The sequence below is a fragment of the Protopterus annectens genome, chromosome 2.part2 (genome assembly GCF_019279795.1).
Source record: "Protopterus annectens isolate FY-2018-M chromosome 2.part2, PAN1.0, whole genome shotgun sequence".
Classification (NCBI taxonomy): Eukaryota; Metazoa; Chordata; order Ceratodontiformes; family Protopteridae; genus Protopterus; species Protopterus annectens.
Window position 1 is genome coordinate 555,273,348 of NC_056730.1, and position 22,446 is coordinate 555,295,793.

The window sequence follows — 22,446 nt, forward strand, 5'->3', positions numbered from 1 at the left end:
AGCCAGGCCATTGGCTTGTGGGTATTCTGAACTGCTGATTACATGAATAAAATCCCAAGATGCATCAAATTCTTTAAACCATTGACTAGTGAATTGTGCACCATTACCTGTGATGACTTTATGTGGGCTTCCATGGACTGAGAAGTGTCTCTTTAGCTTTGTAATAACTGTGCTAGATGTCAAATCATAGAGTATATCAACTTCAAGCCATCTGGAGTATGAATCAACTAGTACCAGGCAATATAGACCATTCCATTTGAAAATATCAACCTGCTACTGTTGGCCATGGTAAATCTGGAATTGTGTGTAAGTGAAGAGGTTCTTTTCGTTGATGTGGTTTATTAATTTTGCAAACTGAATATGAAAATGTCTCTCTTTCAATGTCTTTAGACATTGAGGGCCAGAACACAATGCCTCTTGCCCTATTTTTAGTTGATTCAGTGCTTCGGTGACCTCTGAGCAGAATTTGTATATAGTCCTTTTGCAATAATTTAGGAACTACTACTTTTGGGCCTTTCATAATGATGCCATCTTCCACTATGAGCTCATCCCTGAAAGGGAAATACTGCTGAATTTCAAGTGGCAAATGTTTTTGAAGTGTTGGCCAGCCTTGGTTGATAATATTACTCAGTTTTTGAAGAAGTGGGTCATTAGCAGTGTGATTTCTTAATTCTTCAAGCCGCGATGATGAAATGCACTTTACTTCCATGATTTCAAAATCAGCTGTCTCATTTTCATGCTGCTCTATTGTCTTCTGGGTGCACGGGACAAGGCATCAGCAAGATACATGCTTACATTTTGTGTAGACAATGGTAAAGCTGTATTTTTGTAGCATTACCATCAGGCGTTGCTATCTTGCTGGGGCTGTTATGTATCTGCTTGTTCAACATCATTACTATTGGCTGGTGATCTGTCTCCGTCTGGATTGACCTTCCATATAAATAGTCATTGAATTTGGAGTATGCAAACAAGACAGCAAGAAGTGCTTTTTCTATTTGTGCATAGTGCATTTCTGGTTGAGTCATGGTACGGGATGCACATACAACTGGAATGCCCTCCTGAAGACATGCTGCACCAAGTCCATACAGAGAGGCATCACAGGTGAGTGTCACAGGCTTATGGATATCACATTATCTCAGTGAGGGTGGACTGGTAATTCTCTTTTTAAAGTGTCAAATGCGTCTTGGTGCTGTTCAAACCAAGACCATTTTTTATCTTTACATGTTAACTCCTGTGATGGTGCAGAAAGCTCACTAAGGTTTGGGATGAATTTTCCCAAATAACTAATCATACCCAGAGAATGCTGTAAAGATATGACATCCTCTGGAACTGGCATTTCATTGCCTGCTATTATCTTTGATGGATCTGGCTGTAGTATTGAACTTGTGAACATGTGATCAATGTAGCCGACTTCCTTCAGTTTGAATATATATTTTAAGGATTTAGCTTGAGAATAACTTCATGTGCATGGTCTAGAACTTTTCTGAGATTTCTGTTATGTTCCTTTTCTCCATTGCCTCCAACAATAATTCATCAACAAAAATGGCACAGGGACATACAGCAAATATCTGTTACATGGCATGTTGGAATACTTCACTAGCAGCACTGATTCCAAATGGTATTCTCAAAAACCTGAATCTCTCAAATGGTGTGCTAAAAGTTGTTCATAAAGAAGATCTGTGATCCTGTGAGATTTGCCCAAAGGAGTTCTTGGTATCTAAAACTGAGAAAACAGTTGAATTTGGAATTAGTGCTGCTACCTCCGTGACTGTGCGTATTGGATAATGAGGACATTTAAGGTCCTTATTTAAGTCTCTAGGACCAATACATAGCTGAATGTCATCTGAGCTTTTCTTGTAGGCTGCTACCATGGATGATACCCACTCCGTAGGCTCTGTCACAGGAGTAAGATCACCTAAATTCACCATTCTGTCTAATTCTGCTTTTACTTTACTTTGCATTGCTACCAAGATCTTAAATGCAGGACAAACAACTGGGTTTATTTCATGGTTTAGCTTCATGGAATATGTAACTGGAAGCTTACCAAGTTCCTCTTTAAAGATGTTGGTATATTATTTAAAGATAAGTTGTGAAAAACTGTCATTTTTGTTTGTATGTAGATGGTGAACTCCTTTACTGAGCAAAATCAACCCCATTCTCAGGCTGTCTTCTAGACCTAGTAATGACTGTACATCTCTTCTAACTACATAGAATTGTAAATCATAACTGTTACCTGCAGAATGGCAAGAAAGAACTACAGCACCATCTGTCTGAATTTCTTTACCACCATAAGCAACTATGCTTTATCCTTATCCACGTCTTGTTGAGTCAAGGCTCTCTCCAAATTTTACATAAGTTTTTGCTGACATGACGTTACATTCAGATCTGGTGTATATTTTAAGCCCTACTGGTTTCCCATTAATTTGCACAGTGCAAAATATTTCACTCTTTGCTTACAAGTGGGAATCCACTGTGTCAACTGTTTCTCCGACCACATAAACACCATCAACATAAAAGGTTTCAGCATTGTTGTCAGGGTCTGCTACAGTCTCAGTTTGATCCACTGTCTTCACTGGATAAAATTTATTATGAGTCTTTTTTGATTTGTAGAACTTTTTGAAATGATACTTTTTGCATTTACGACACTGTCGGCCATAGGCTAAGCATTTTTCTCATTTAGGTTCATGACTGCCCCAACAATTACACCAATTTAGGGCGGCCACGGTGGTGCAGCGGTTAGTGTTGCCACTTCACAGCAAGAGTTTCTCTGGTTCAATCCTTGGCTAGGGTGCCTTCTGTGCAGAGTCTGCATGTCCTTCCTGTGGTTGCATGGGTTTGCTCCAGTTCCCTCCCACATCCCAAAGATATGCTGTAGGTGGATCGGATACTCTACATTGGCCCTAGGCATGAGTGCGTGTGTGTGCCTTCTGTAGAAGGTTGGGCACCAGGCTGGCAACTCAACACCATAAAACTCCACTGCCAATCATGAGCAGACAGGTGATCCACTGTGGCAACCCCTAGCTGGGAAAAGAAGAAGAACAATGGCAGGTGGTGCAGCATAGCTTCCAGTTACATTTGTAAGGTCATATTGTCTTAGTTTTTTGCTGCACACCGTCGACATTTGCAGCAGCAGATACAGCAAGCATACTAGTATGTTCTTCTGTGAGTTCATGTATCTGACAAATTTCAATAGTCTTGTTCAATGTTCATTCATTGTCATGTAGTGGATTTTTCTCACTGTATCATTATTAATACCACATTCAAGTCGGTCTTTTATTAAATCATCTTGTAGCTCACCAAATCTGCATACCTTTCCTTTATTTCTCAAGTCTGTAAACATATGCTTCCATAGTTTCACCAGGCTTTTGATTTCTCGTATTGAATTTACATCTCTCCATGGTTATATTCATCTGGGGGTTACACAGTTCTCAAAATTTACATTTTAACACTCTAGACCTTTGCACATTTCAGCTTGAGCAATGACACTGGCTTTCACCCTCTCCTGCATAAACAGTGGGTACATATACAAAAGAATGTTCTTGCTCGATAGCTTATGAGCCGGCCAAATTGAGAAGTATAAATGCTGCTGTGAGTGCATCTTTATCTGAATGTGTAGCCACTATGAAAATATATTCTTGTGCAAACACAAACCAGTTCTCCACAACACTGCCATCAAACACCAGCGGTTTGGGTCTACGAAATCCATTGTTCATGCCATTAATGTAAATTCAAGTACCTTTTGCAGTATAATTTTCTCATTTACACTTGAATGAGGCTTAGTGACCATCCTGCTTCTGACAACATGTTGAATGACGAGTGCACAAGTGATTGCAAGTTATCAGCAGTTTATTGTACACCCAGCATGGATCGATCTGCATGCACATGTAAGACTTACACAAAACTACACTTGCTTAATATCCCCCCCACATGCTTCCTTAAACTACAGTAGCTGTCAAGGTACAGACGATCACTGTAATGAAAATATACTCGGGGATTATTTCACAAGTGAAAACATTTCTTAGAAAACTTAGCAACCTTGCTATCTTTTGTAATATTTAGCAAAGATATCCTGTGAAAACATGAAAAGAACAAAAAATAGCATTTTAAAAGCTGAAAATGACACTACACTTTGCCAGTGATATTATTCATTATTCATCTGAGACACAGGGAGATACACCCTGCCCTGTGAGGATTTCACAGAGAATGCCTAATGGTGGTGAGAACATCCTTGTTTATAAGTCTTGTATGCTGATGCCTACTAATAAAAAATACTCACAAATGGACAATAAAAGATTAGTTATAATTTTTGAAATCATATACAATTGTGTGGTCATGTTTTTACCTTATACATAAATCACAAACCACCAATTGGCTTTTTCTAGGGAAAGAAAAGCTTCCACAAATATGTTCATCACGAGTACAGCACTGGGTTGTGCAAATGAGAGCATATGAGTACAATATTGTCAATGGATCAGACAAATATCATGCAAATGCTGACACATCATGTCAGTTACCTTTTCTAGAAAAAAGTACAGATTTGGATGCACATAATCAGCTACTAATGATAGCGGTCATGTGAAATACCCCAATAAGCACTAAACAAACTAAACATTGGACTATCACATTTATATTCTTTTTGCAAATTTATGAATGTGCACTGGCAGGGTAGTCTGTAATAACTGAGATAAAGTTTATGTAATACTTTTACAGACGACTCGTCTTGAGTGTATGAAACTGATGTGTATTGTGGACGAGTCTTGTCATGGTTCCACCACCATGCTGCATAATACTTCTAAATATTAAGTATCAAGCTAGCTTGGGATGTCCAAAATGAAAGCTTTCAGTGCTAATCTGGCATGGATCAGGATTCAAGGCAGAAAGCAAAGATGTCTGGTAAGTGGCCAAACAGTAAATACCTGCTGAATACACTTTTACACTATGGGAGTGCCTGAAAAGTTAACATCCAGATTGCAGGTTGATTATGTTGAATCACTCATTGGATTCTTTTTATGATTTTAAGTAAATGGATGTGTATGCTTTACTTTTTTTTTTTTAATTTTCATACAACCACTGAAAAGACAAGATCAGTAAGCATGGAATTCTGCACCATCTTATTTATTATACTAGATCAGATTTCACTAATGCACAACCTTACTTTAATGAATGCAAATGTCATGTAACATCTATTTCATTCCATGTTTCATCTAATAATCTAGCACACAGGATTGTACATACTTTGAAGAAAGGATGAAGAAAATGAAAGGTGGGAGTTTGGAAACCAGCCTGACATAGTTTGGTGTCAATGGCAGAATTACCATGCAGAGAATAAAAAGGTCTGTCTCCTACACAAATAACAATGTTGTAAAGTATGACATCCACATTTGATTTATTTTTACTAGACCTGAAAGCTTTGCTTTCTTTTCCCAGTTAGGGGTTGCCACAGCGGAACTCCGGTCTACTAATGATTGGCAGTGGATTTTTACGGTGCCAAGTTGCAAGCCCGATGCCCAACCTTCAAGGAAGGCACACCCATTCACACATGCACCTACCTGCATGTCTTTAACATCACTCAACCACAGGGAGGACATGCAGACTCCACACAAAAAGGTGCTCCAGCTGAGAATCGAACGAGAGAACCTCTTGCTGTGAGGCGACAACGCTAACCGCTGCACCACTGCAACCCTACTAGACCTGAAAGCTGAATTCTGGAATTAAAAAGGAAGTTCAAAAGCAGACTTCTGAGGAAAGCAACATGTTAAGAAATACTAGCACCAATAAACGCAAGACAAAACCAGATAACCACAAAAAAAAGCACTGATTCCAAATGGTGGTGGACTTCCACAAGATTTACTGTTTTGTTACAACGAGCTGAAGTAAAACGGACTATGGACTTCAATACAGTAACAATAGCAAAAAACGAACAATAAGTAAAGCGCTTTTCATCTGGATTATATCCAGACTTCTTCAGACAACCGTTTAATTCTCACGGTGAGTTTAAATAAACTCCCGTGTATAATTTAACCAATCAGATCACAGTAAATTCCTTCAATGGATAGTTTAGGTCTCGTTAGTCTTTACCGACCATCTAACCAATTTAAGACTATAGTAAATGTATGTCACTATACTTTATATAAAAGTTAAAACAAACTAAACTGGCAAGTAAAAAATAAACTGCCATAAACCCTAAAAACATTCATTCCATGTAGGTGAAAATGTACTTGTCGTAAGGTCACAATCCAAAGTATAATCACTATCATATAGGTAGTTTCCTAAGTACAGTTTTTAGGGTTTATGGCAGTTTATTTTTTACTTGCCAGTTTAGTTTGTTTTAACGTTTATATAAAGCATAGTGACATACGTTTACTAGATTCATAAATTGGTTAGATGATCGGTAAAGACTAACGAGACCTAAACTATCCATTGATGGAATTTACTGTGATTTGATTGGTTAAACTATACATGGGAGTTTATTTAAACTCACCATGACAATTAACCGGTTGTCTGAAGAAGTCTGGATATAATCCAGACGAAAAGCGCTTTACTTACTGTTCGTTTTTTGTTATTGTTACTGTATTGAAGTCCATAGTCCATTTTACTTCAGCTCGTGGAAACAAGTCACAATAAATCTTGTGGAAGTCCACCAACATTTGGAATCAGTGCTTTTTTTGTGGTTATCATGTTAAGAAATGTTGTACCTGGATGTGTGAATCTGAGTACAGGGACCTAAACATATCTCAGGAACATTTGAGAGTTGTTCTGGATCTGTGACTTACACAATGGTCATAAATAATAGTTTACCTAGGAGAAAACATATAGACAGAATAAAAGCTCAAGTCACATAGACAGGACAAGTCTGGAACCCAAAAAGAAACACAAGACTCACTGAGCTTCCTGAATATGGATGCTTTCCTAGAAGCTCTTAGCGTTTGTTACAAGAGAAACTAACATAGTTGTGGAAGTGGGGCAATCTGAAATCACACCTGCCATGAAAGACAGTAGACATCAGATCGATGTTCAGTTTCATGTTTACCAAAAGCTGTTTTGTGTGCTGTGCTACATCTTATTACTGCTGCTGTCTGCCACAGAATTTGGATTATGTACAGTATCATTTGGGTACTCTGTGCTTATTTCTGGATAGTACATTATGTTTCAGAATTCTCTAAAGCGCATGCTAGAAGCATCCATTTCAGACTGGTTCTGATTGGCTGCTGCTCTACACATCGAGAAGTTTCTTGGCTGCTGAGCTATGCACGCTACATTCAGCTACTGCTGCTGTTCTGCTAGGGTCCGGATTACTTACTGAAGGTGTAAAATTAGTTACACTGGAGCCTGTACTTGCATTCCAAGACACAACACTTAACAAATACTGTAAACCAAGCTGTTTTATTACATATTTCAGAAACATGAAAGTAACACACCAGATCAGGGAGAAATAGCACAGACATCTGATTAAGAATGGTTGTTCAAATCATACAAGTCAGAGATGTGCACTGAATATGGATGCTTCAATTTCATCATAAGGAAGGCAGTCTGAGCAGTTTAGACTATAGGGGATGTTCAGCACAGTACCACTGATCTCATGTCACAGGGGCCGTGCCAACATCTCCATATCTGATGTGCAAAAAATGTTAATCTTTTTGGTGGCCCTCTGCCATCTGTAGCAGAACGAGGTTTTCAACACTTTTCAGAATGGACAGCAGCAGCATTTTAAGATGGATGGAAAACAAATAATTATGACTCACTAAAGACTCTTGTTAATAAAAATGGTAAATTGCAGAATTGCTTTAGTCCATTAGACTCTTGTGAGCTTTTGTCCACAACAGATTAATGGAAAAGTCACCATAGCATCTCTGCAGGGTAAAGGTCACATGACCAGTTCATATACTCTTGGTGGTCTATATGGGTAGGACTGCTTAGCCTGACTGCATCACCATACATTGATACTTTCAAATAAAAGTGACTGAAACTCACTATCAACAACTTTGCAACTAATGACATGGTAGAACCACCAAACCTTGACCAAAGAAGCCATTCAAATTGCCATTTCTCGTCCCCATTCATTCTCATTCATCAAAACAAGCACTTTCTGGCACTCTGTGATCAGCTTACTTCACCCAGATACTTACCTGTAGGTTTAGGAAGCCTGACATCATCTGCTGTGTCATGCAGATTGGCTGGGCAGCAAGTCGGCAACACATACTGCCATACAAAGGAAGCCAGAAGGAACACTCCTCTGAGAGGGAGAAGAAAGAAAAGAAATAACATAAAGCTACTTATCACAGTACTGAAAGCATACCATCTGCTGTATTACACATCATTTGTCCAATTACTTCTTCAGATGCCATGTAAAATGCTGCAAACCTTTGCAATAAGTTACACTCACTAACTAGACACTAACAAAGTTAACCACTTTTTTTGTTCCAAGATTAACAATCTTTCACAGTTTGTCTAAAGATTCAGGTAATTTTGCAAGATCTTATTTTACTGACAATGTTGATGTAGTTCATGATATGGGGAATCATACATATTTTCTGAACTTTTCAGCAAACTACAACAAATGGCACAACATAATTATATCAATGGAAACTGCAGAAAAGCAAATACATTTACTTTGTAGATAGATCAAATGTTAATTAGTTTTATATCAAACTTCTGTTATAAACAAAATTTATTACTAGATTAGCATGACACTGCTGAACAAATCTTCAGACATGTATAAAATAAGTTCAAACATTGCAAAGAAAAAAGAAAAAAAAAACAAACAGAAAATGAATTCCAAGGTATGCAAAGGGTGATCATTTTTGCTTTGGGGCACAGTGTGTTTATCAGGGGTTTTAATGTCTGGTGGTTACTGTTGACAGAATGCTAAAATATCCTCTGGTCTATGCCTTCAGGAAAAAAGTAGGGCTGTAGATGGACTGGCTTCATCATTGTTCACATAGTACCTTTGAGAGGCAATTAAAATATTAATATTGAGAATAACAGTATTTTATTAACACTAATATTGCACTATTTTACTGGTAAAATAATGCAGATTAATATATCTCTGTTTATGCCTCTCTGAATTCATCTGGTAACCAACTAAATTCCTGCTTTTATGTATATATTCTGTATATATTATTGTAATCAAACCAACTAAATTCCTGCTTTTATGTATATATTCTGTATATATATTATTGTAATCAAACCAACTAAATTCCTGCTTTTATGTATATATTCTGTATGTATTACTGTAATCACTATTTTCAACACTGTTTCTACTTCTGTACCAATTAATGTTTAATTTTTTTCTGTATCTGTGTTCTTGCAAAAGCTTTTCCTCTCTGGGCCTCCACTGAAAATGGGTTCTTTTAGGCCCAATGGACTTTCCTGCTAAACAAATCTAATAAATAAATAAAATGTATAGCTTAATCAATGATAAAAAAATAGACCAGCTACATCTATCAGTATCAGATACACATGAATGCCAAACAGTAAAAAAAAAGGAAAAATGGCTGTCATAATATAATAAGCAAAATCATTTTTAGGGAAGCACAAAGGCTCAATAAAAATGAAGCACTCATAAAAATGCATCAAAAATGAGGGTCAGATGTTGAAAATCGTCTAGAAAACCTTTGCCTTTACAGAACAGATAAGGTTCTGTTCACACAATTGCCAAAATGGCACAGATCCTGAGTTCTGATCAAAATTGCTTTCAGTGAAGTTTCCCATGAAATAAACTTGAAGTCTGTCCTGGAAACTGGCTCAGACTGTAAGGGGGCAAAGGTTGTCAATTATAAAGTTCTAGCAACACAATAAAATTGAATTTCTCACAGATGGATGAAGGTGAGAAACCTTCTCTTCCCTCCACAGAAATGTTCTTGCCAACCACACCTGAGCAAAGTCGTTCTGCACACCAAGTGATAGAAATTAAAATGGAAGGGGCAAGTCTTAATCAACAGGTGAAGCCCTGATAGAACAGATGTCAAAAATAAGAAAGGTGGCAATGAAAGAAAACTAACATGGTTTCCAGTGTTTGTTTGTAGCCAAAGACTGATCAAGATCTATGATTTATAGATATTTTAAGGAAGAATGCAACATCAGACCCATTACTCAAAGCATAGAAAGGATAAAGCTAAACCCAGAGGTATGAGAGGCTGGAAAAAATGAAAAAGGTGATTATCAGTGGCCACTAAGTCCACAGAAGTCATAGTGTTCCAGATACCCTGAGGTGCATTTTAAGAGTGTTTTTTGCTTTTTACAAAAGACAAAAGTCATGAGTAAGGAAACAATCAGTTTTATTTGTTCTTTCAAGGAAACCTAAGCTGTGACTAAAGCCTAATATTCAAAGAAGACAAATCAGTAGTTCCTAATAAAGTGACATACCAAATGCTTTCAAGGATCTGTAAATCCTACGTGGGAATGCTAGCTGCATGCCTCCCTACCTCACTTTGTGTGTGTTCCTCTAGTGTTAGACTAGAATGAAAATAAATGCACAAATAGTCTCAAACATACATTATATAGCTGAATGCATCATTAAGAACACCAGAGCAGCTGGACAAAAACCTACACAAAGACAGAGAATACATGCAGACTCCACAAAAAAAAAAATCAAACCAGAAAAGCAGTCACTGTGAGACAGAAATGCTACTTGCTCACCGCTGTGCCAATGGTCAGTTATTGTCTTACAGAACCTGCACAGACTGCCACATACAGTCACTTATTGTGTACTTTGCTAATGACAGTAATGAAAGGTGAAAAATATAATGGCCAGCTTGGTACTTTCAGATACTTTCAATAGCTCTCCCACACACACAAAGTCATTTTTATCATGGCCAGCCTACATATCCATCAATTACAACTAGTTCTATGACTGTGACTATACAGCTCATAACTTTGAGTGAAAATGAATGAATGCATACATAAATATCACATATGAATTTATCTCATCTCACACTCATCAAGAATACAATGTGCGACCAGTTGCAACCCTCCCCCACATACCTCTCAACCTATCTCAATCATTAAGTATACAGCTAAAAAAATAATTTCACCAAAATCAAGAACAGCAGTTTGTGTCTTTCGGCTTTTTCCCGGTTAGGGGTCACCACAGCGGAACTCCAGTCCGCTAATGATTGGCAGTTGATTTTTATGTACCAGCTTGCCAGGCCTGGTGCACAACCTTCAACAAAGGTACGCCCATTCACGCATGTCTCCACGCAGAAGACGCTCTAGCTGAGAATCGAACTGGACAGCGTCTTACTATGAGGCGATAACGCTACCCACAGCACCACCACAGCAGTAAGCTGAGAAAATACAGTCATGTATTATATGCCCTTATATACTAGAAAGTTGTCAGTATAACAGACTTTGTATTAGCATGCTTTTCCGGAATGATATTAAGTCTTAAACTTATGTTATGAGCAACAGACCAGAATGTAAGCCAGAATCAGAGACATTGTGCAAAATCAGGGAGAGTTGAGAACATCTATGTACCCCACACATACATACATATATTTAAAGACATACAAACACACACACACACACAGAAGCACACACCTGATCCTCAATTACAGTCACTAGTATGACTGTCACTGTGAACCTCAGAAGTTTGACTGTGATCAAATGAATGGACAAATACATAACTGCCACAAAGGAATGCAGCTTCTGAGCAGCTTCTGAGCTCAATGCTATCAGAATATAGTGTGTAACCCTCTGCAGATACCCCCACATACTAATCAAACCATTAGCTCAGGAATCCAGAAAAAAATAATAGGGCATAAGGGACCAAAATCAGGGGTAAATAATGCCTTTATATACTTAGAAAATTGCTATAAAGGCTTTACATCAGCATGTGTTTAAATGCTATTAAATCTGCAACTTAAATAGCTGTCATTGTTAATTAACTGAAATTCTCACTTCTTCTTCTTTCAGCTTTTTCCCGGTTAGGGGTTGCCAGAGCGGATCACCTGTCCGCTCATGATTGGCAGTGGAGTTTTACGGTGTCAAGTTGCCAGCCTGGCACCCAACCTTCCACAGAAGGCACACACACACACTCACACCCTAGGGCCAATTTAGCATGTCCAATCCACCTACAGCATGTCTTTGGATGTAGGAGGAAACTGGAGCGCCCGGAGGGAACCCATGCGACCACAGGGAGGACATGCAGACACCGCACAGAAGGCACCCCAGCTGCAAATCGAACCAGAGAACCTCTTGCTGTGATGCAACAACGCTAACCACTGCACCACTGTGGCCACCCTTAATTAACTGAAATTCTCACTAATTTGCCAAAATAAAACACAGTCTTTACAAAGAACATATGAAAATGTGAGGCAAAATCAATGACATTCTGCAAACTCAAGACCAGCTGAAAGCAGCTATTCATACAATATGTCACACATGCACACATACACAAAGACATCCAGACATACACATACACACACACACACACACACACACACACACACACACACACACACACACACACACACACACGCATGAATGCATGCACACATGAAAAAGTACTTGCCTTCCTTCATTCTGGTAGATAACTAACACATAAAATACACAGTATCTAAAAAAAATAATACACAGTATCTAAAATAAATAATACACAGTATCTAAAATAAATAATACACAGTATCTAAAATAAATAATAAACCATTAAATAAATGACACTTGCTCCTACATTTACATCTTTACATATCCAGTATTTATTTCAGTTTTAATTAGGTTGCCTCAGCCATCAGAAATGACTCCTCACTACTTCATGCAGCAGCCTGGTCAGATCCCCTTTCAAGTGACTTCTCTGCCTTGTCCACACAGCTGTACTTACTTTGAAGATAAGATTTCAATCCATGATGATATGTGCATATCCTGAACAACTTTGACATCAGACAGAACCACTTTTTTCAGTAGACATGCCAGTTATCAGCTCTGCAGGCACTGAGTGGGGAGGGGTACACTGATTGTATAGGCACAGACAAATACAGTTAGAATTCAGGGCCTCTGCAATGCTTGCACATGTACTGCATCCTGTGACATGAGGTGCTACATTGAGTGAAGATGTAACCTCATGTGTAGCTCCATACCAAGCTGATATTCTGCACACCTGCAGAGGAAGCAACTTCATCACTTGGCATTTGTAGATGCACATCAAATGGTCATATATCGGCTACTTTGGTACTGTGATGCAGATGCATGCAAGGAAGAACCAGACTCTAAAGGTCTACCATTGTCAGATGTACATCACATGGACTGTGAAACTGCAGGACTAGTGACCAATGTCTATACCAGTGTCTGTAGTCTACAAACTGATTCAAACCTTTGTGCACCCTGGTCATGGCCAGTCACACTCACATTACATATTTAAAGACCACAAATTGCATATTCCATATCATAAACACAAAATGCAAAGGATTTGAACTGGCACTGTTGTGAGATCCTAGTCTTTGTTTGTTCAGACAAATCTCTCATGCAGTCAAGTATCATTCTTTCAAGTGATCTAATATGCTCAGCATGCTATAGATTAGTACTTGGCCAGCTGCCCTTGTTGGCCATTTTAAGACTAGCTAATTACCCCATATGAGAATCAAACACAGCACTTTGTGTCTGTAAGGAAAACGCCATAACCATTATGCCAACCTCCCATCTTTTAAACTTGTAATAAGCTCATAGCATTAATGCTGCATGCCAAGCTGCTAGCCCATCTTCATAGGTTCATACTGGCCTAGCTGTCCTTGTGGGCCATTTTAAGCCTAACTAATTATCCCAGGTGAGAATCTAGCCTTGTATCTTGTGCCTGCTAGGTAAACATTGTCCTCATCTACTGTAGTTGCCACTGGTTGTCTCTCTGGTCATGAGGTGTCTTATGCTCTATCAGATATCTACCAATCAATGCCACAGAATGCAGAGTCTAATTGCAGTCCCATGTCCCCCAAGCCAATAGGACTAGAATGTCTAACTGGGGCCTATATTACAATGTTGAAAGACGAGTTCACTGAACATGGCTTTACCGACTCATAAATACCAACTGTTTGAAATGCCGAATGGCCACTTCAGCAAATTTTTTCCCAGGGGAAAAGAATCGCTTGGCCGTCATCGGGGATTTGCCCTTTTCCCCACTGTAGTGCAATCTTGGAGTTGGTATATTTCATTGGGGGGGGGTCAAAGCCGCTCACTATGTAGGGTTTGAAAGTTTGGTTTGTTTGTGTACAGCCAAGCAATTTTTTCCCCTGGGAAAAAATTAGCTGACATGGCCATTTGGCATTTGAAAAGGTCGATATTTACATGTCTATAAAGACGTGTTTGGTGAACTTGTCTTTCAACATTGTAACATAAACCCATCTAAGTGTTACAAGACCACTGGTGGTGGATACTGTTTTGTTTACAGCTGCCATGTGGCTGAGTCATGCATGTCTGGCACTACTGCAATGGGGACAGTGCTGTAATTCTGCAGTAGTGGAGTCACTGTGCTGGTCAGGGTGCTAGCCATGGGACGCATGTTTGCTGTAGTACTCTTCCTGCCTCTACAATGATACGGGTAAGACATTTTTACTGAGGTCACAAAAGTGTGCGTCACAGTGTACTATCATACCTGAAAAACAGTTCCCAACTACAGGACATCACAGCTATTGCACCATATCAGGAAGGCATGCTGAATATGTATGTTAAATGCTCTAAAGTGATGCACTGTCATTTATAAAATGTGACATGCAAACCAATACATCATCCATTGACTGTCTTTGGCAGCATTTATAAGGGGGCTATTCCTACCTGCAGAAAAAAACAGATATTGAGTGGATATGTGTCACTACATAACAGCACCAACAGTGTGGTTATGCAATCATGAAAAATTAGATATTTGTAAATACAGCACTTGGGAGGGGGTAACACATCAGCTCTATGACTAGGTATCTTGCAGCTGGAGTCAGTGTTACTAAGAACCAGAAACTCCTCTTTATTACTTAATGCTGCAGGGATTAACAATCCACTAGTGGTACTCCTACCTGCCCCCAACTTCTCTAGCACAACATCCTAATAAGTCATGCATGACTGCAGCACTGTGATGATAGACCTACAATGTGCACCTATGACCACCAGCAGTAATCACAATCTTTATAATACCAGACCACAGCCACTCACATTACCACCCACCCCTCTATGACCCAAGAGTGCCACTTCAAGTTGCCATAATGCATTCAGCAGCACTTCTTTCTGCAAACATCTAAAAATATTATCCAACAGTAAATGGAGTCAACACACAAGTAAACATGCACTGTTCATTCTGCAGTAAAACAATTAAAACATATATCTTTACTTCATAGAAAAATAATAAAAATGGTAAGTGCTTTCACAACTCTCCTTCATCAGACCAATTTAACAGTTCTAAAACATTTATTTTATACTTAGCTCATTAACAACACACCAATCCAACTCAATTCAAAACTAACCTATCACAAAACACATATCAAAACATTGTTTTCGTTCAGTTTGCAGTAAATTCATAGCAACAAGCATTGTTTGCATTTAGTTCATAAAAAAATCAGAACCTTACCGGTGCCTTCTTGCTTTCAGATGAGGTTTGATAGGAATCCTATCATTGACACCACTGCCTTCCGTTGCCTGTAATTTATTATACCATGACCCCCCATTAAAATTCCAAAACGTGCACGCTGATTGGCCAGCGTGCACGTTCGCGAGATTTATACTAATGGAAAAGGTCCGTGCCGGACTTATTCCATTAGTATAAGTCTTTTTAAAACTGTCTCGCTATGTTAAAGAAGTTTAACATAGCGAAAAAAGCAATGGAGATCTTGCTTTCTCCGTTGCTTTTAAATAAATGGGTTTAACATATTTAAAATAAGCAACGGAGATCTCCGCTGCTTATTTTAAAGTGTCTCGCCATGTTAAACCCATTTAACATAGCAAAAGCAACGGAGATCTTGCTTTCTTCGTTGCTTTTGCCCACAGCTCTGATGTGCTGTGTAGGCATATGCACAGTACATCAGAACTAATACCAGACAGCTGAAGGGCAGCAAGGAGGCATTATTTAAGAAAAGTAATTTTTTTTCTTAAATAATGTCATTAAATAACCCACTTCTGGGTGTGAGTAATGCTGGATTTACCCACGGTTGGCTTTGTTTCGTCCCTCGGGATTCGACCCCGGGACCAAACCACGCCAACCATGGGTAAATCCAGCATTACCCACATCCAGGCGTGGGTTATTGCTATAATAATCCATTCGGATTCATTACTCTCCATTTTATTCCTTATGTCCCCTTGCCTCATGGTGATTTTTGTTTTATCTACAACCATGAACTTAAAGTAGTGTGATTCATTAGTGTCTCTAACATGCTTAGCTGAAGCATTAGTTGATGTTCCAATCCTAATATTATAAACATGTTCACGTATTCTACTGCGCAGGTCTCGGTCTGGGTTTTCTGCATAAAATTTACTGCATATATGGCAGCATGCTATATACACAATGTGACTACTGCCATAATCTGCTAGCATAATGCTCTCCCTCCTTGACCCTATTACAGTCACCTAAATAAACAGCAGAAGGGTTGTTTAACTGATATGTAGAAGAAATCGGATCTAGTCACTGACCTCCTCCAGTGGACACTCATTGTAATCTTAGAAAGGCCTTGAGTACTAATGACTGCATACTTTATTTAGGGAATCTACAGTTCAACTCTTCATATCATGCAAGCTTGATGAGTTTAGAAACCATTAAAAACAAGCAGTGACTTAACTGACTTGCGGTGGTGGTGCTGCGGTAGCGTTGTCGCCTCACAGTTAGACGTTGCCCGTTCGATTCTCAGTTAAAACGTCTACTGTATGACGACATGCGTGAATGAAGGTTGTGCGTTAGGCCCGGCAAGCCAGCATATAAAACTCTACTGCCAAACATTAGCGGACCGGAGTTCCGCTGTGGCGACCCCTAACCGGGAAAAGCCGAAAGACACACACACACACACACAGTGACTTAACTGACTTGGCCATTTTATCTGACAACCGAAGTAACATATAATTTAAAACCAGTAGATGGCAGTAGAGGATAGTGAAGGTAGCCTATCTCAGCAGCCTCACTTTGAGTTACTGTATGTATTGCTATGAAAGTACAGTTGTGTTAGGAAACTACCACATTAATTGGTGATACAGTATGCTCACGTTCACTGCACTCTGCACATTTGGAACTTGCTGCTGCAAAAGGCCTGGCATATGGCCCAACTTTCAGAGATTAGAAGGCTTTCCACTCTAGGATGGACAGGAACACTCCAACCTTAACATTAGCATGCCTGTGGTATAATAAAGATGCCCTTTAACACTATCTTTGGTTCTTTATTTCCCTGGCAGCCTCCAGTAATCTGTGCCTGATCCAGACCACTAACTGCTCACATGGACAAGGATAGAAGGATTGCACCTATCTACAGCAGTCCAATAAAAAGAGCCCCCCCCTCCCCACCCCAAAGCTGCTTGTCCAAATCCTATGTCATCCTGAGGAGACAGGAAGCCTTGTACTGGTATTAGAAAGAGAAGAAGGGATGATGTATGATGTATCCGCAAAGAGAAATGGAGAGAGATAGTACTGCAAAAGTGAACCTGCTTAAAGATCTATAATTATGATTAACTCCTAATGCCTTATGTCTTATGTTCATCAGATGGGTCATTGTTGCAGTAGTCTTCACTTTGGGAAGGTTTCCAAAGCTCATAGATCAGTGGGTGATTATCTCAAAGGATGTGTTGGCTGAAGTAACCCTTATGGAATGGTCATGGCAAACCCTGCTTTAGCTGTAGGACAATGTCCAGGTTTTAATGCTTAAAATACGGGCTGCTTCTAAAACAGATTGAGTGTTGACCCTGACTGGGGTATATGACTGACCCCTTGTCTTGAGTCAAAATGATCACATGTTGAGGCAGCAGTACAGGTTCTATTCTTAACATACCAAGTAGAAGGGAAAACCTATGCTGCCTTGTCCAAAAGAGATATGAGAAGCATTTTGGTTTGTCCTCCTTTATTTCCTGAATTGCCCTAGAGAAAAGAGGGATTGAAGGAAAGTGCACAGAAACAGGCCTATCCAGCTGCTGGAGAAGATGCTTGTTGTCCAAGCTCCATCAGATGTTTGTTTTTTTTATTTACTTGCACTTTGTTGACCTGGTTTGTACCACTAGGCCAGCAGCTTCTATCCAGGAGAGACCCAAGGTGGTATTCATACTGACTAGAAAATGTAGCCAGGGCAATCTACTCATTGGTGTGCACGTCTCCCATGTCTCAGTGTGTCGGCAGATGGGGAAACTGTGCCTTGATCAGTATGGAGGGCATTCAGGAAAGAGGAGAAAAGGCAGACTGTGCCTGAGATATGGTGCATTCTGAATTACTTTTCAACAAAATGATTTGATGAGGCAGATAGCACTAACACAGAAGGGATTCTGCAAATGAAAACAGCTAACAACTTTTCTGTTGGGAGGGTTGCTGGATAAGTACTATGGATATATGTTGTAGCAAGAAGAACCAGAAGGAGAAGAGGCGATTTCATGTGGGTAAAATGATGGATTGTGTGGAAGAACAGAGAGACGACCATGAGAATATGGTGAAAGTTGAATAGGGTGAAAAAGAAATGTAGAGAAAAATGTATGGCCTGCAGCAGTGGAAATAAGGAAGGACAGTTGAAGCAGATAAAAGTAAACAGAAAGGAGACAGACAGATGGCAAAACGGATAATGAAGCCAATGATAAGAATTACATCAAAATTAAATAAAACTCTAGGCAGATATGATGCTTGGGACAATACTGTTTTGCCTTTAGGGATAAATGCTTCAGAAGTGAAGGCTTTTATTCCAATGGGTAAAGAAACTTTTTGCGATTTAATTTTTGAAAGTGCGACTTCTGCGGGAAAATTATTGAGGGGAATGTAAAATAAAAAGCAACATGTTACCATGGAATAATTATATTTTTACATCTCAAAATTCATCATTAAAAAGTAAATATTCAGTTTGGAAGTGATGTGGAAAAACGATTTGAAGCAATACCTCAGGATAAATATGAAAATGTATTGGATTTTGGTGAAAGTTAAAAATAGTAGGGATGTATGGACTGGAGGGTGGAAATGTATGGTGACACTGAAGGTGAAAGAAATTAATTACTGCATATTCCAAATGCCATAAAACATGCACAATGTGGAGATTAAGGACATATAATTAAATGCTGTGTAGCACAGTGCTACAAATATAAATAGTAGGGACATATTTGGATGGACTGTGGAAAAACTGAGGGGTGTATTAGGGAAGATGAAGTTGAAAAAGTTAGCTGTGATACAAAGAATGAAAATGGTGCTACTGTAAATGTTCACGGTGAGAATATGCTTGTAAAGGATGATAACAACGAAACTGTTATTGAAACCGATGACAATACACCTGAAGGGATTGTTTCTGAAGGTGAGAGAAAAAGGGAGAGGAAGTACGCAGAGAAAGGAGGTAGAAAGGCCAAATATCACTTCATTACAAAATAAATATAAAGAATTACATATAGAGGACAGTGATGAGTGGTGTGGTTTCAGATGACAGCAAATCAAAGGAAATTCATTTGGAAAAAAATTAGAGGTAGAAAAAAGAACACTGAGTTAATAAATCCACAAAAAAGAAAGGGAGCTTATAATGTGACTATATCCTTTTGAATCTGGGGACAGAACAATCAATGTTCAGGGCACTGTTTATATTCAAAAGAATTGAACTTAAAATGCTAGATCGTTGTTACATAGGGGCAAACATCAGTAGTGGATATGAAGGGCAGAGGTGCTGCTATTAAGAGTATAATGTATCCAGATACTGATGTTTAAGAAGGGAATATCTGTGTATCTGCATAATACTGTAGAATCAGATAAAGGAGCAAGTACTGCTGGGAGTGATGTCAATAAGGTGATTGATAGAGCACATGATCAGTTATGGGAAATTCTGAAAGCAGATGGGATAAATGAGAGAATAATAAAAGTGGCAAAATTGACTTATGAAAATACTAGCAGTAGGGTAGTAGTTAATGGACAGATTACTAAGAAAATAAAAAAAATCAAAAGAGGGTGAAGAAGGGGGTGCTCACTCAATAGTATTTTACTTTCTTTAGTCATGAACTCAATGTTGCAAAATGTTAGTAATGGGTTGGATGATGGAAGGTATTTATATAAAGGGAAAGTATGCCTGCTAAAAAAAATAACACGGTTAGAAGTGATGAAATTACTAAAAATGGCTAAGTAATGTAGGTTTAAGATCAACTGGCAAACAAGTTAAAGTTTCAGGAAGTTTCAAAGAAAACAGCAATATATTTTAGTAGAAGAGAATTTAAGGTGTCAGGCACTGACTTTGATATTTACAAAAGGATGAAGAAATAGTAGAAACATTTATTAGAAAAGATACAGAAAATAAGTAAGAAACGGAGTTCATTCAGAGTGAATCTTAGGAACAATATATATTTGATTAATACAGTAAAATTAGGACAATGAAGTTATTCAGATTCTGTGTTAGTGTTTTATATGAGATTAGTGAGTACAATATTGCAGACAATGTTTAATATTATTTGGGGATTAAAACTGAATCCGATAAAGTGGGGCTGATAAAAAATAAAGTAGAGAAGGAGTTTGAACTTAATAAGTTTGGTAGTTTTTCCTCATTTCTTTATATATTTATGGGATATCACAATTTATGAAATTTAATGAACAAAAGACTATAGCAAAAATTCTTGAAGATGAAGCATAAAGAGGTTTGGGAGAATGTTAAAAGTGGCAAAAGAAAAAACAAGAAAATGGAAAATGGGAGATGGTGCAGTGAAAAAGAAAGTTACAGATGTGGAAAATAAATATAAAGGGAGTGGATAAAAAAGGAAGTTATGGTATAACAAGGATTATGATATATTACTGATATATTAGTCCATAGGAAGATTTTAAAGAAGAGTTGAAGAAAGTGATTAAAAAATAAAGAAATTTCAAAATAGATACAAAGAACAGGATTTTATATGAAGATTGATGTTGAAGGAATTGCCAGTAAAAGGGCCTATTTTATATAATGTAGCACATGGTTTTGGAATGTTCTTGGGTCATTAAAATGTAAGAAAATTAAAAAAAATATGGATGTAAGGTTAAAAGAAATGAATATGGACAAGGTAGTTTACAGACTTTATGGGGAAGGTGAAGATAGTTAAGAAAAGAAAGATAAAATCTATATGAGGATTATATGTAACATTTGGTAAGCAAGAATAACACATACTGCATAATAAATTGTGGGGTTTAAGAGATGTTATGATTAATAAAATATTGATTATGGCAAAAAAGTGTGGGGTGGGGTAAAATCACACAGGCTATGAACAATATATAATTTATAATATTAGAACTTTTTATACTGTGCTTTGGCTTTGTTTATGATATATTTTAATGTTCAATGTTATAAGTTTGAAACTTTTGCAAATAAGGGGCCCCTACTCTTTTTGATAAGCGCCATGGATTCTTTGCATGTACCTGAGCTACCACCAACTCCGGCAGCTGGGACCGCAGTTTAGCATTTCATCCAAGCACCCTGATGCAAACTTTCTGAGTTTCCTATTTGCATAAGAATCAAAAAGGTCTGTTACTGCAATGCTCCACATGTAGACCAGATGTGTAAAGACATTGCTGTCCAACACCCACTCATGAGGGCATGCCTCTCTCCTGCTCATCTGGCCTGCAAGGAAGCTTACCTGAGGGGGATGTAGGATACTCTAAGGGTCTCTCAAAACTCATTGGTCAGATTGCAGAAAGTATGATTGACTGCACCCCAGTTTGTCAATGTACCACATCATTGTGATATCATCTGTGAGGATGATGAGCATCCCTTGTTTTCAAATGGTTTTCAGAGTCTTGATGGCTAGTATCACTGCTGTTATTTCCTTTATGTTGATGTTTTTATTATTTGTCTTTTGTCTCTTTGACTCATTGAATCCTTAAATCCTCTGAAAGGGCTCTCCATGCTCAGCCTAAGGACTCTATTGTGAGCATCTGGGTGGTTAATCCAAGTTTAAATGACCCTCACATTGAGATTCAGCTGCTGTGTCCGCCAAGACATACGGCAAGGGAGGGAAGAATGACCATATAGGCACTATCTGTTTTTGAGGAACAACTGAAGCTTTCAGATGTGTAGCCTTGACAGATGGACCATCAGAATTAAAGAGGCAATGTAACCCAGTGTCCTGAAAAATTCTCTTGCAGTAATGTGGCTGTGCCGTGATACAGGTGTCAGGTATAGGAATATCTTTTGAGTAAGGAAGGCCCTCTGATGCATGGTGACCATATGGGCTCCCAGTGACAAGATATGCCTCACAGGTAGTATGCATGACTATGATAGATGCAAAAAGAGTCCTAAATTGGCTAGATTTGGATGACTTGGGTCATACTTCTAAAACGGGCAACTGCACTGGAGCTTAGTATATTAGGAATACTCA

The 22,446-nt window shown here is 38.5% G+C and overlaps 1 protein-coding gene across 4 annotated transcripts in view; it reads right to left on the reverse strand.

Moving 5' to 3' along the window:
- RTKN (rhotekin) overlaps window positions 1-22,446 on the reverse strand; it is a 1,021,076-nt gene that overhangs the window by 229,078 nt on the left and 769,552 nt on the right. For all 4 annotated transcript variants that reach the window (XM_044064015.1, XM_044064017.1, XM_044064016.1 and 1 more), the window contains exon 8: window positions 8,127-8,233. In XM_044064015.1, coding sequence (XP_043919950.1) covers window positions 8,127-8,233 — 107 coding nt within the window. The remainder of the gene's footprint in view (window positions 1-8,126; window positions 8,234-22,446) is intronic.